Source organism: Nipponia nippon, unplaced genomic scaffold (genome assembly GCF_047370975.1).
Source record: "Nipponia nippon isolate SJK-2023a ecotype South Korea unplaced genomic scaffold, ASM4737097v1 scaffold_3, whole genome shotgun sequence".
Classification (NCBI taxonomy): Eukaryota; Metazoa; Chordata; class Aves; order Pelecaniformes; family Threskiornithidae; genus Nipponia; species Nipponia nippon.
The window spans coordinates 1853883-1869280 of record NW_028262347.1 but is presented as its reverse complement, the minus strand read 5'-3'; the positions used below and the strand labels follow the sequence as shown (position 1 = coordinate 1869280).

The 15398-nt window shown below is 56.1% G+C and overlaps 1 protein-coding gene across 7 annotated transcripts in view; it reads right to left on the bottom strand.

Annotated features, from left to right (window-relative positions):
- Positions 1-7806: 7806 nt before the first annotated feature.
- NRF1 (nuclear respiratory factor 1) overlaps positions 7807-15398 on the bottom strand; it is a 71934-nt gene continuing 64342 nt past the window's right edge. For all 7 annotated transcript variants that reach the window (XM_087766751.1, XM_087766747.1, XM_087766744.1 and 4 more), the window contains one exon: positions 7807-8141. In XM_087766751.1, the coding sequence (XP_087622877.1) occupies positions 7978-8141 (164 nt within the window). In that variant the 3' untranslated portion in view covers positions 7807-7977. The remainder of the gene's footprint in view (positions 8142-15398) is intronic.

The following is a 15398-nucleotide window of genomic DNA, read 5'->3' as shown; positions in this document are numbered from 1 at the left end:
GCCTGCCCCCACCGCACCCCATGGCCGGGAGGACACCGGCAGTGGCCATGGCCCCGAGCCACCGCGGTCCCCATCCCCTGGTGTGGCAGAGGCAGCAGCTGAGCACCATCTTGGTGCTGTCAATGCCGCGAGCATCCCCCAGTGACACTGGTGGCCTTTGGGGTTGGGGATGGGTTTTTGCACCGCTGGGCCCCTAAATGGTGCTCGGGGAGCAGGGGACCCCCACGTTCCCATGCCGAAGGTCTCGGGCCTTGCGGCAGAGCCCACCGGAGCCCTTGGAGGGGGGCTGCCGGGAGCGGGGCCGGGGGGGGCCCCGGGGAGGGCAGCATCCGCAATGCGGCAGCTCCCAACGTCATGAGCCGGGGTGCGGCGGCTCTGCAGAGGGGCAGGCTCAGCCCCGGGGCCGGCCGGGCCCTGTGCTGCCGCAGTGGCCTTGGGCGGAGGCAGGGGGACGGGGACAAAGGGGGCACCCCCAAAGCTGCTGAGCCGGGTAGGATGCAGCACCCACAGATGTTGGGGTGCAGGGGGTCGGTGGGGAAGGGCCGGATCCTGCCTGGCGCGGTGCCGGGGCCACGAGGGTCGGCCGACGGCGGGGATTAGGCGAAGCCATCGCTTTCAAAGTCACGCCAAGGATGGTGGCGGGCTCGGCCTCGCCCGCGGCCTCCCAGGGACCGGTGTCCCCAAGCCACCGCGGCGCCGGGGTGGTGTCCCCCAGGTGAGGACGGAACCGCGGCCTTGGGGGGCTTCCCTTCCTTTTGGGCTGCTTGGCTGAGCGCCGCGGGGCTTTGGGGGGCTCCTCCCGGCTTTCGGAGCTTCGCTGCAGGGCGAGGGCTTTGCTGATGGAGCCCGAAAGGCGGGTGCAGATGGGGGGGGACACGTCTGTCCCCGCTGGCATTAACCCCTCCATGCTTAGCCCTCCCCAGATCATGGGGATGGCCGGGCGGAGCGAGCGCCGCTGCTCATCTGTGGCCCCAAATTCGAGGCTGGATGGGGTGCAAGGGGTCGGTGGCTGTGTCCTCGAGGGGGGTCAGCTCCCACCGCTGGATGCAGGGCACCCCGAGCTCATCCCGGGGCCGCTCGGCTCGTCGGGGACTCGGCTTCACCGACACAAAGGAGACTTTGTGCCTTCCTCCTCCTCTGCCGCCGCCATGGCCGCTTGGCCCGGCCGAGCGCAGCCCCACGGGGGTGGTGTCGTGGCCAGCCGGGGGGTTTGCAGCCACCCGGGGGGGCTTTGCAACCATCCGGGGGGTTTGCAAGCTTTTGGGGGGGGATTTGCAAGCTTTTGGAGGGGGGGTTTGCAGCCATCCAGCAGGTTTGCAACCTTTTAGAGTGGTTTGCAACCTTTTGGAGGGTCTGCAAGCTTTTTTGGGGGGGGGGTTGCAGCCATCTGGATGCTTTGCAACCATGTAGGAGAAGTTGCAACCTTTTGGGGAGGGTCTGCAACCTTCTAGAGGGGGGTCTGCAACCTTCCAGGGGATTTGCAACCATCTGGAGGGTCTGCAACCTTTTGGGGGGTGTGTGTGCAATGTTTTTGGGGGGTCTGCAGCCATCCAGGGGAGTTACAACCATTTTTAGGGGGGTTTGCAACCATTTGGAGGATTTGCAGCCATCCGGGGGGGGTGTTGCAGACATCCAGAAGGTTGCAACCTTTGGGCGGGGGGGGGGGGGGTTTGCAACCGTTTGGAAGATCTGCAGCCATCCATGGGATTTGCAGCCTTTTAGGGGGTTTGCAGCCATCCAGGGGGTTTGCAGCCATCCAGGAGGTCAGCAGCCGTCCAGGGTATTTGCAACCTTTTGGGGGGTTTGCAACCTTTTGGGGGGTTTGCAACCATTCAGAGACTTTGCAGTATTGGGGGGGGAGGGGTTTTGCAGCCATCCAGGGGGGTTTGCCACCATTTAGGGGATTTGCAACCGTTTGGAGGGTCTGCAACCACCAAGCGGGTTTGCAGCCGTCCAGGGGCTTTGCAGACATCCAGGGGGGTTGCAGCCTTCCAGGGGGATTTGAAACTTTTGGGGAGGCTTGCGGCCATTTAGAGGATTTGCAGCCTTGTGCCGGGTTTGCAGCCATTCAGGGGGTGTGCAACCTTTTGAGAGGTTTGCAACCTTTTACGGGGTTTGCAACCTTTTAAGGGGTTTGCAACCAATTGGGGAGTTTGCAACCTTTTGGGGGGTTTTTGCAACCATCCAGGGATTTGTGACGGTTTCGGGGGCTTGCAGCCATCGGGGGGGTTACAGCCATCCAGCAGCATTCGCTCCCTGCAGACCTGGGCCCGAGACACCCGCGTAACCCCGCAAAGGCGGCGGCTGGGAAATGCCTTCCAGCGCCGGGTCCCAGCATCGCCTCGGCCCCATCCCGCTGCGGCGCATCCCTGAAAGCCCCGGTGCTCACCCAGCCAAGCTGGGGACCGGATTTTTCCCCATCCTCCCTGGAGAAGTGACATCGGGATGAGCATCTCTGCTTGCTTGGCAGTTTCTGAAGCATTTTAGCCGGCCGATAATAATTTATTCCCTTTTTTTTTTTTTTTTTCCCATTGCTGTTTCGAGGCCAGAGACCAGGCTGGGGGCGTTCAGCTCCCGCTTACGGAGGATTTTGGGGGAAATTAAGGGAAAAAAAAAAAAGGAGGTTGCGAGCTCGCTACTCCTGTTCTGTGTATGGCACTGGTAGAATTCACTGTGCAACCCCGCGGTCAGTGAATTACCATAGGGCCATAAACAGAGCAGAGAAAGACCCGCGAGCCCCGCGGGGCCGTCGCCGACGTCGCCTGGCCCTTTTTGGCACTAGCACATTTTTGCTTTTATTTGTAGCTTCTGAGCAATTATGTGTAGTGCCAATATGGGAGAAGGTGGAGAGAGCAGCGCCGGGGCGGGGGACGGACGAGCATTGGTGCTGGGGAGGTGGTTTCAGTGGGGGGATGCTGGGAGCCGGGGATGGGAAGGTGGGAACCACCCGAAATTGCTGGGGTGGTGGAGGGATGGCCGTCAGACCCTGTCCATGGGCACCGTTGAGGGGGTGTCCGTCCCAATGTGGTGTCCCAGCCCCTGGAGGCATCTCGGCCAGGCCATGTCCCCATGGTGGCCATCACGCGCAGGATGGGACCCCACCTCCCCATCCCCTCCTGGAGCACAGTGGTGGCATCTCCCTGGGGTTGAGCCAAGCATCCCCATAGGGGGATCTGCTGGTGCCGTGCCTGGGGTTTTCTGGTTGGATGGGTGCAATTATATTTTTTTTCCTATTTTTTTGCAGCTTTCCAGGCCTGGCACCGCAGCCGCGTTCCCCCCCCCCCCCATCCCCGTGGTGGGGCCTGGCTGCTGAGACGGTGCCGGTGGTGCCGGCAGTGCCCGGCTCCGGGGCTGCCTTTGGCAATGGTAGAACTCACACTGGTGCGGTAGCAGGATCCGGTGGTTCTAGACTTGCCAACTACAGCCCTGGGGAACCGCCATGGACACAAGCCCCCGGCACCCGTGGGTGCAGCTGGGCACCCTGTGCATCCCCCTTCCACCCACCCAGGGCTCTGCTGCCGGGCTGGGAGGGTGCTCATGGGGTTCTGCTCCCTCCGGTATGGATTTGGGGGGGATACGGTATGGGGGGACGGTGAGCCCCTGCCCCGAGGAGGGGGTCCGGCATCCCAGGGTGTCTCCGTGGCGGGGGGGACAGGGCCCTGCTGGATACCGGTCATTGGAGCAGCGCGGCCACGTGTCCCCGTGCGACTCCGGGCGTTAAGGGCTGATCCGGCCCCGCGATGAAGGCAGGGCAGCTGGGGGGGGGATTAGGTGTCCGGCTCCTGCCCCCAGGCCTGAATCCGGACCCTGGCCCTGGATCCGGCCCTGTCCCAGCCCCCAGTTTCCGGGGGGGGGGGGGGGGGGGAGGAAACTGAGGCGCCGGTGAAGCAGCTTGTGGTGGCAGCTGCCACTTGTCCCCTGCCTGTCCCCGGCTGCAAGAGGGATGGTGACAGCTTTTAGGGGGGACAGGGGATAACATGGGACGGGGCAGCTCTGGGCCGAGGCGTTGGGGGTGTGGGGGGCTGTGCACACCCCCTTCACCCCCCCATCGCCCCCGGGGCTGCGGGGCGGCTGGTCGGGATATGTAGGGCAGCGCTGGGTGATTACGGGGCTTTCGGCGTAAGCCCGCGGAGATTGGATCACGCTGGATTAGGCTGCACGCTCAAATCATCCTCCCTGCGCCGGGGGGGCGGGGAGGGACGGACAGGGGTCCCCATCGCCCTCCCGGGGCAGGTGGGGGGCTGGGGGGCAGGTGCTGTCTGTGTGTCTGTCCATTCATCCAGCTAGCAAACATCCATCCGTCCATTCATCCAGCCACCCTCCCTTGTCTGTATGGCCATCCATCCTTCTGTCTGTCTGTCCAGCCATTGAACCATCCATCTACCTATACAGCCATCCACCTGTCCATCCATCGAACCATCCATCTACCTATACAGCCATCCACCTGTCCATCCATCCGTCCATCCAGTCAGCCAGCCATTGCTCCATCTACCAGTCCATCCATCCATCCATCCATCTACCAGTCTGTCCATCCATCTATCCAACCAGCCATTGATCCATCTACCAGTCTGTCCTTCCGTCCATCTGTCTGTCCATCCATCCATCCAGCCAGCCATTGATCCATCTACAGGTCTGTCCTTCCGTCCATCTGTCTATCCATCCAAACAGCCATTGATCCATCTACCAGGCTGTCTGTCAATCCATCCCCCCCAGTGCTGGGCTTAACCCCCCCCAAGCAGCTCAGCAATGGGGCCCTGCCCTGAGGGGGGCCAGGGGCGGAGCATCCTTCCCAAGCCCCACCCCTCCCAACAGGCCACACCCACACAAGAAGCCCCACCCCTCCCAAAAAGCTCCACCCCCAGCAGTCACCCAAAGGGGAGCTGGTGCCCCCCAGGACCCTCCCAAGGACCCACACCCTATTGGGGTTCACCCCGAGACCCCCCTGTCCTGGCCCTTCCCTGCTGCAGCAGCCAAGTTTTGGGGCCAGCAGCGCTTTTAGGGCCAAATCCTGCAATTTGGGGCCCACCCTGGGCAGATCAGCGCTGAGATGGGGGGGGCAGAGGCAGCAAACCCAGCTGGGCCATGCATGGGGACCCCCCTCATCGTGCCCAGGCCGGGGAGGGGAGCAGGATCGGGTCCCCCAGCCTCTCCCCAGCTGGGAAATACAAAGCAAAGCTCGCTGGTGTGCCGGGGCGAGCGCGAGCCGCCCCAGCGGGAGGCCCCGACCTGCTTATTAAAGACCGATTAACAAAGATTAAAGCCTGATGGCAGCGTCTGCTGGGCCGAGCTGCCTCCACCCCGGCTGTGCTGCTGGATCTGGGGCCCCTTCGGGGCACCCCAGCCCGGCCAGGGGATGGCCTGGGGTCCCCAGGGGTACCCAGACCCCCGGATCACCCTCCCGGCAGATGCAGCATCTTTCATGTCTGAGGACATTGAGCTTCACCAGGGATCTGCTCCCAGCTTGGCATCCATGGGTGCTCCGGTAAAGCAGCCACGTTCCTCCTTTCCTTCCTTCTGTCCGTCCTTCCTCCGCTCTTTTTCTTGCCCTAGGCTACAAGAAGCCTGCAGGATTCACCGCGCCGGAGCCAGGGCTGCAACCGTCCCGCGCCAGTGTTCAAATAAAGCTGCTGAAACCCATCGCTGCGCTTCCCTGCTCCTCTCCTTGGGTTTGCGCCCCAAATAACGCACCCCGGTTTGCCGGAACCCTGTGGGTGACGGCGGCTGGGCTCAGCGGTGGCTGCTGCAGCTGAAAATGGAGGAATTCAACCCAAAGGCCAGCTCAGCTCCTGGGTGGGAGCGTGGGGGGATGCTCAAGCACCCCCATGGTTTCCACCCGGCCCCAGGTTGCTGCTGGAAGAGTAAAAAGGAATGAGATAAATTGCATAAAGGAAGAATTAAGCCCCCAAATCATTGCGGCCGTGGCCAGCACCTCCACTCCAGCCCCAACGTCGTGGCAGAGCAGAGCGGAGCCGGCGTGGGGAGGGCAGGGGGTGCGGGCCCAAGCCCCAAAGCACCCACCGGGTAGGGAGGGCTGGCAGGATACACCAAAACCCCCCAAAGGAGGAGAGGCGGATGCAAGGGTAGACACATTTGTAACAATTTATTGAATGAGGCAATAATAGACACTGGGAAAACAAGGGGGGGGTCCATGCTCTGCTACTTGCCTGGTTTTTGTCTTTTTGGGGGGGTGGGAGGGCAGGGGGGAACCTCTTGGACTAAAAGAACGTCATTTCATCGCCAAAGAAACACTGACTTGAAAGCCACCGACATCTTCACAACAACAATAAAAAAATAATAATTAAAAAAATAATAATAATAACAAATTGGAGAACCAGGACTGTTTCTATGGAAAGATCTCCCTCCCCTCATTAAAGTACAGAAGAAATGTATACAAAGAACATTTGATATTTTTCCATATAAAACAAGTAAATACAAGAATCTGAAAACTTCCTCAAAGGCGGAGCGAGATGTGGAGAACTTCGTTAATGGCCACTTGGAAATAATTAAAAAAAAAAAAACAACCAAAAAAAAAACCCCAAAAAACAAACAACAAATTAAAAATTAAATACCATGCACAACTGCACGCGCGGCGGGGCTGTGGCTGACGGAGGGTTCGGCCGGGCGCTGCCGCTGGGACGCAAGGGTTTGGCCCACGGGAAACTCAAGGAAAATTTGCCTCCAAAAACGCCCCCGACGCCTTTTTTTTTTTTTTTTCTTTCCCCCCCTCCTGGAGAGGTTTTTTGGGTGATGGGGATTAAAAGTGGCCAGCAGCGGCAGAGCTGTGCTGGGAGATGCAGGTAGGGCAGGACGGGGGGGTGGCTTGGAGGGTTCGGGGTGCAGAGGGGTCCCCCGAAGGGAAGGGTCTGCGCTCGCATCCCCCCTTGCTACCTTCGAACGAAGCTTTTTCTCGTGGGAACCGGACTCTGCGGGGATGGGCAGGGAGGACGCGGGGTCCTGGGGCTGGCAGCGGGGACCGGGACGAGCCCGAGGCAGCTCTTTGGCAAGGGAAGTCCTGGGAAGGCGAGGGGTGAGCGGCGGGGGGATGCAGCCAGAGCCCCTGTAGAGGAGTTTCCACTCCGGTCTAGAGCCACAAAAACAGGAAATAATAATAATAATAATAACAACAACAACAACAATAATAATAAAGGGAAAAAAAAAAAAGATCTAAAATGGCAGGTACATTTCGAGAGCAGAGAAATAAGAACAGGTCTCCAGTGTGCACCAAGGGGAGCCGAGCGGAGCGCGGCCGGGATTCTCCGCGGCGGCGCTTATGGTCGTCAAAGGCAGAGGTGGCCTCGCTCGCCGGCGCGGGGAGGGCGGCAGTCGCGCGGGCTTCTGGAAGAGCGTTATCCCTTCAAGAAGTTGCCACCCCCCTGCAGTCACACATGCATTTTTTTTTTTCCCAGGAGAGGAGCCTTTTCCGAGCTCTTTTCCTTTTTTTTTTTTTTTGGTGTTTTTTTTATTTTTTTAATATAAAAGTCCACGTTAAAATCTTTGAAACCTAATTTGCCAAGTGCAGACGGCGGAGGGCTGTGCCCAGGAGCTGCCGGCGCAGCCCGGGAGCGACGGCGATGCTGCTGGAGCGGTTTCGGCCGAGGGCGTCCGTGCTCCCCCCGTGCCTCGATCCCCCCAGGCCTCACCCTGCTCGATCCCATGCTGGGGGGGAATGGGGGCTAAGGGGTTGCTTTTTGTTTTGTTTTGTTTTCTTTTCTTTTAAATCTCCTCAGAATGAAAGTCCCATCACAATTTGGCTTCTCACTCCTACGAGAGCAGAGTGGCGCTATAAAAATGCACTTAACACACATCCTCTGCTAGTATTATTTTTTTTTTTTCTTTTTAAAAAAAAAAAAGGTTAACAAAACCTTTGCTTCCAAAGCTGGGAGACTCAATGCCACCTGATTGCATCTCTGGAGAGGCGTAAAAAAATTATTCGCATAAGAGACGAGGAAAATCACCATGATCCTGCTCTGGGCATCGTCACTGTTCCAAGGTCACCACTTCCACTGCCTGCCCGTCCATGGTGACGGCACTGTCCGCTATCCTCGTGGTAACGGGTGCCATCGCCACCTGAACGGGGCCGTTGCCTTGGGCCAGGCTGGTCACCACGGTCTGGTACATGCTGACGGGGATCTGGACGAGACCTGCAGAGACGAGACAAAAAAAAAAAAAAAAAAAAAAGAAAAATAGGAGGAGCAGGGTTGGGAGGGAAGAAGCAGAGCGAGACCGGCAAGAGCGATGCGGCTGGCATGGCCACGGGCCGTGGTGCAGTCCCCAGGGGTTTGGGACCTGCGTTCGAGATGGGGAGTGCTGCTCTGGAGATGATCCTTTGGATTATCAGAGCGCTCCCACCTGGAGCACTGCGTCCAGCTCCCGAGTCCGTGGTACAAGACAGACATGGACCTGTTGGAGCGGGTCCAGAGGAGGCCACAAAAATGATCCGAGGGCTGGAGCTGTGAGGCTCTGCTGTGAGGAAAGGCTGAGAGTTGGGGTTGTTCAGCCTGGAGAAGAGAAGGCTCTGGGGAGACCTTGTTGTGGCCTTTCAGTATGTAAAGGGGCTTGTAAGAAAGACGGAGAAAGACTTTTTAGCAAGGCCTGTTGTGATATGACAAGGGGTAATGGTTTTAAACTAAAAGAGGGGAGATTCAGACTAGATATAAGGAAGAAATTTTTTACGATGAGAGTGGTGAAACTCCAGAACAGGTTGCCCAGAGAGGTGGTGGATGCCCCATCCCTAGAAACATTCAAGGCCAGGCTGGACGGGGCTCTGAGCACCCTGATCTGGTTGAAGATGTCCCTGCCCATGGCAGGGGGGATGGACTGGATGGCCTTTAAAGGTCCCTTCCATCCCAAAGCATTCTGTGATTCTATGCACGGAAAGCCGGCAATCCGGGCAGACACCTGCCTCCCACCCAGCAGTGTCCGTGCTGCTGCAATTATTCGTGGCTCGGTGGCCTCGCTGTGCCGGACTTGCCCACCATGGTGCCATGGGATGGGAGTGGGGACGGGATGGGGTAGGGTTGGGTCACAGCATGGCGAGCTCAGCCTGCACCACAGGGCTGTCCAGCAGCAGGGAGAGAGAGTAAGGTTAAGGAGGAAAGAAATAAGAAATTTTTGGAGGAAGAACCCAAAGAAGATGCCGGGATGGTGCAGCAGGCACCTGTACAGCCAAACCTGTCAGGTCGTGTTTGGCTGGAGGCAGGGATTGCTCCCACGCGTTTCTCCCGCAGCCGTGAGCGTGCCACCACGCAGCCTGGCAGCGGTCACCCACGGACAAGGAACACACTTCTGAAGCGCGTTTTTCCACTTGATTTGCCCAGAACTGGGAATCCTGGGGCTGAAGAATGGACAAACTCAGCTTCTCCCCCCGTGCAAGACTTCCATCCCCTGTAACTCTGTATGTTACTCAAACAGCTTCCCACTTCCACGGCACACAAGTGGATCCCAGGAGCACCACCCGTCCTGCCAGCGAGCCCTGGTACAGCCACCGGCCTCCCTCAGACACGATTCACTCCCTCCAGCTCACTCTCCATCCCAGCCCGGTCCTTCTGCCTTCACACCGAGACGGGTGAAGGGCAGCGTGAGCCCAGTGAGCCTTGGCCGAGCCGTACGGCCTCCAGGCACTGGCTATAGACACTCACACATGTACGTATATGACATAAAACAGAGATAAAGGAAAGCAAACCAAGTTTCTCAGCCCTTCCCCACTTATGGATGGGTCCAGCAGAGTAGAAAACATTCTCAGCTACAGAAAGGGATCAGATGCCCCCGAGCTGGAGCTGGCAAAGTTTCAGGCATGTTTTTGGCCAGGGAGGAAAGCACCGCTGTGCCAAACGCGGCGAGTCCCGGTTAGCTAGGTAACACCAACCAGGGTGACAACAAAACAACGAGGCCCCTGAGGATATTGTGATGTGAGCGATGAAAAGAGGTGGAAAAAATAGCAAGGAGCACAGGTACTGCTCAATACAGCTGCGCAGGGGAGGGGGAACAGCAAATCCTGCAGGCAAGATAATACTGGAATAGAAAAAAGTTTATCTGCCTGTACCCACTGCTGTCTTTGGCTTGGCAAAGCGTGATTTAGAGAAGCAAGCCTGTAAACGCTACCCTGTACATGACATTTCTGAAACCATCTGCACCTCTGTTGGGGGAAAGAAGCTTTTAGGGGTCAACAATTCCTCCCAGGCAGCAGCACAGGATGGCCAGCCCCTGAAATGGCATTCAAACGGTTTAAGACAGCAGGTTCCTGACCCAGGCTTTCCCAAAAAAGCAGTACAATCTCTTTTGATTCAGGTTTCTGTGGCAGAGAGCAGACCTCTGTCCCGCCAAGGGCACCTGTTTAATAACACGAGGCGGCAGAGCGTGGCTCGGTGTCCTCAGATAACTTACTGTACAGACAGGAAAGCTTACGAGTTAATCGTGCTGACCAGGTGGGTGACCCCGGCAGAGCGCAGCGTGCTTTGCAGTCCTTTGACATCCCTCCTTTTGGGATCTCAAAGCCCTCTGTGGGTAGGAAAGTTTCGTGATCCCCCAGCCAAAGGGCTGCCCCACGCCAGGAGGGTGACGTCCACGTTCGCCTGGTTCACAGCCCAACCGAGGGATCGCTTTCCTAGTGCGATGGTTCAACACCAACTGCTAGAAACGGCATGGAGTCAGGAGACGGTACAAAGCTCCCAGGGTGCTTTCCAATAGACGAGAGTTTTAGGCAACAAAACACTGAAATGCGAGCTCATGCTCAGCCCTCTCGAAGAAAATCTCCTATCAGACCCTTCAAGGAAACATAGCACATCCCAGTTTAAGCAGGTGCTGGCACAGACCTGGAGATCTGGCCTGGGATGCACCTAAAATCCCCGCTCCAGACCAACAACCCAACTAAGCCCTTTGGGTCATTTGGGTTGCTAACCTAAAGGAGATTGCTGGAGCTCTCAAATGACAGTCTACTACCCATGGCCGACCCAAAGACCAGAGTCCCCACTACCCCCATGGACCACAGAGCATGCAACATCAAAAGCCTGATCCCTCCGTGCTGTTCAAACGTGTGCGTTGGCCAGGGTAGGGCTGCTGCCAAAGATGGGCGATATCAAAAGATGGTGAGATGTGAAGACCCAACCGGGGTCACTTCTCAGGGACAACTTCAAAGACCAGAGCCGCCACTACCCTCGTGGACCACAGAGCACGTGACATTAAAAGCCTGATCCCTCCTTGCTGTTCAAACACATCTTGGCCAGGGTAGTGCTGCTGCCAAAGACGGGCGCTATCAAAAGATGGTAAAATGTTGAAAACCCAGCTGGGGTCTTCTTTGGAAAGGATGAGTTTGCGTCACCCAAGGTTTGGCCACATCTTGGAGCACACGGAAGAGCGGGGAAGTCTCTGTGAGAGACAGCGACACGCCGATCCCTTTCTGCATGGGATTAAACTAAATCGCCTCAGCATCTGACGTAGCGGCCTTCCTGCCAGGGGTGGTAACAAACCAAAGGAGGAGAGGGCTGGAAAGTCTGCTGTGCATTAAAGCAGAGATGATCGCCCTTGGGAGAGAGACGATTAAAATACTGAGATACTGTAATCAGGTCTAGGATTGGCCCTGTGCTGCATCTGCTCAGACCTGCACCCTGATTAGCCCTAATCTAGCTGGCATATGTTAATCTAAAGCATGGATTTCAGACCCTTTCAATTGTCTTAAAAACAGGAAATCCATTAGACAAAAAAACCCAAAAAAACCCCCCAAACCCACACCCAAACTTCTCAAGTCTTTGAAAAATACATATCTGCAAAGAAAGCGGAGCCGTGCCGGGGTGCTCTGCGAGGAATGGGGTGTGCAGGGAGGGCCCCGGCCGAGGGAGGGAAGAGGGATCCTGTCGGATCCCGCACACAGCTCAGACCAGCTCCTGCCTGGGGAAGGATGACAGCAGAGGTGATAAATCAGGCACGGAGCGGCATAGACTGTGGTCATGGGATCCCAGCAAGCGGGAAGATGCAGCTGAGCTGTGCATTTGCTTCCCCTTCGTGAAGTCACCCAAAAAGCCCCTCTGGAAGGGGTGGTGGGTGAGACACGAAGCCCAGGCACCTCTGTCCCCCTGCGAATCACCCATTCCTGGCCACCAACCTCACCTACCTGCCAGCACCTCCCGTCCTCAGCAGGGATGAGGAGCCAGCTCCAGCCGGACGGGCACAAGGACAACATCTACGCAGGGAGCTGGGGCAGAGCCAGCACCACGGTCCTGCCTCTCACTTACCTGCGGCATGCCAGGGAAAGATTTTTTTGGTGGAGGATCAGCTGGCTTTGCTAGGAAGGAGGCTACGGCATGGCCAGCATTGCCTGCCAGCCGTGGAGGGGTCAGGACATGAGGGTGGCCAAGGCAGAAGGAGAGCTGTGGCAGGCCTTAGGGGTTGAGATGGTCACCACGAATCAAAGGATTAGAGCCGACTGACTCTGAGACTACCGCGGCTGTACTCTAATGCCAGGTCAGACGATATCAACAGTTGCATTTTAGCTGGGGGACTGTGACGGACCATAGGAGATAATGAAACTCCTGCTGTTTGAGCAGAGAAGAGGTTACAGCTTGCAGAAGATGAAGGGTAGGGGTTAGGCTCTACCTGCGACCAGAGAACCACAGGATTCAGAGGCCAAAAGTCACGCGACGGCTGAGAGAGACATCTTACTTGGCGTGGAAGGCAGATCAGGAGCAGCATAAAAACAACCGTTTTGATCCTAAGTTGTGGGTGACTGCATTAAACCACTGCAAAGGGCTTTGGGGGAGAAGGCCAGGTGAGTGGGACAATTCAGTGCTCTGGGAATTGGTGTCCAGGTTCAGCAGTGCCCTGAACATCCAGGACAGTTGATGCTCAGGGGACCAGGGTCATCAGAGCCAGTTTCTGCCTTGCTTTAACACCTCTTCACCCTTGAGATCAAAGCAGGTGTACAACGAGGAAGATACTACCAGTCTCCAGCTGTTGGGCACATTCCCAGTCCTTCGGGATCTGGAATACTGTCCTACTCAGGGACACAAGACATGCCTTTTTTTCCCAGTACCTAAGGTTGAGTCCATTCCCTAAGGTGCATCCTTATCTCCTGTTCAGCATCGGGTAGTTTGAAGTGGCTCAGGCCATCTGCTAAGGTGCTCAAAGTACACAGGCAGCTAACTGGCCAAAGCAGATCCACTCTTCAACGACCCAACTCCACGAATTGGTTCTTTCCTGACCTCATAGATGAGGTGAGGTCACTGTGTCGTTTGACTACAACTGGAGACAGGTGCTGAGGACTCATTTGTAAGCATCCCATGTGGCTCCACATCCAGTAAAGCTTATTTAGTGGACATCTCATTCCAGGTATGAAGCAATCACACCAGATTTGGATGGAGGGTGGGCTGGAATGCCAATGCAGATCCTACCACCACAAAGGTCCCATCAGCGAGGAAATGGTAACAGCCCAAGGCAACCTCGGACAAAGCTCTGTCTGAAGCTGGCCTGTAAGCATCAAGTTGTGATCTGGCAGCAGATGGTATGAAGAGCCTTGCTGCCATATGTCCTGTGAATGTTTGGTATGCTCATTACGGCAGCAGTGCGAGTTTGCAGCTGGACAGTCAGGTTCTGCAAGCCTTGAAACGCACCCTGGAGTAGAAAGGTCTTCCTTAATACCAAGACAGGAGTTGTCTCAACAACCTGTATGGACAACACGGACATTCGGTGTAACACTTCTGAAAGCTTAATCCTCACGTCAAATGCCCAAAGACGCGCAGAATGCCTGGGAGAAACTGAACAGTGTGTAATCTCGAGGGACATCTTGGCTGCCAGTGACTCGGTGAGACAGAGATGTCTTCTTCCCAGCTGGGACGGGCTCCTCTGGTGAATGTCATGTCTTGGCCCTCTACACCATGGAAAGGCTGAACGGCCTGACCTCACACGTAACGTTTTCTGCATGGAGCTCCAACAGGAACGCAAGAGCAAAGTCCTGGAGGGTCAAGAGGCAGGAACCAGCCCCATTCTTGACCAGACAACAGCAACCATCAACTCAAGAAAGGGAACAGTCTCCTCTTCTTTCAAAAAGTGCAAAATCCTCCTCTTTGGTAGCATCAGCTACAACAGAGAGCTGACCTCCTGCCAAAGCAAACTCCTGTGGGAACAGCCTCTGGAAAGGGAGGGTTGTGAGCAAGCAAAAGGCAAATGAAGGAGCATTACCGTTTGGCTCCTGCATTAGGGAGCCAGGAATCTAAAGCAATGCTCAGCCCTGCTCTGTGGTACCGAGCCAGCCTAACCCCAGGAAGAGTGGGGAGGGGAGATGGTGCAAACCTTTTCAACCCACCTTTAGTGGTGGTTGCTGGTGAAGGAAGAATTTAAGAGGGATGCTGTTAAGAGAGTTGAGTTTATGGCTGTAAAAGCTGTGAAGCCACAAGAAACACTGCGCTGAGTGCTGAGCATGGAGGAGTAAGGAGCACAGGTCTGGAGTCACCAAGTAGCACAGAAGTATTTGCTCTTGGGATTTCTTTTAATGGGGCAAAATAGAAAATGCATAATGACTTCAGCAATCACCTCGGAGGCCTTGACAGAGCATAGGACATCATCTGGTTTTTAGCTAGACAACACAATCTTATGAAAAACCAGGACCTCGACTGAGAGCTGCACGTCCCTCTGAATGAGTTGGAAGTCAATGGCCAAGGAAGTTGTTTGCAGTGGATATTCCTGCAACTTCTTTTTCCCCTCCTCCGGAGGCATGGGGCTGAGCAATCCAACTGAAATTCCTGTGCTCAGGAATGCACTACAGGGCCTTAGCACACCAGTCAGCAGATACGATCTCATTGCTACATTTCGTCCAGAGCCAAAGGCGACTTTTGAAGACACGATGGAAGAATTCTCGTAGACAATTCAAAATGACCACTGTGCACATTTTGACGCACAAAAACCAGAAAGGGAACTACATCGCTAGAGGACCTCTGGGCAACGAAATATTTGTCCTCCGTGGGCAGCACGATGAAAGGGCACTGGGCATGCCTTGATCTATATACATAGGATAACCTGTAAATACATCAAGACTGATGCAAATAGGGGAATAACCAGATCATCTTTTACACAGTGGGACAGAACAAGATACAAGCTTGAAGTGCAGCGTGGAAAGTTGCACTAGACACTAGAGGGGGGAAAAAAAAACCCACCAGACAACTGCTAAACATAAGGTTAATGAAGCTCTGGAGCAAAGTCTCCATCACTGGAGGTTTTTTAGAGCCAGCTAAGACTGACGGTGGCTCAGGCGAAGGGCTGGTATAAGCAATCACTTGAATTCCTTTCAGCCTGGTATGTGAACAAGATTTTGCAGGATCCATTTTATTTAAAGAGGTTTTGGTCCACTGATGGTAGAGCCACCAATAAGCAAATCTGAGACAGCACTAGGACACACTGGACAAATCAGTTGG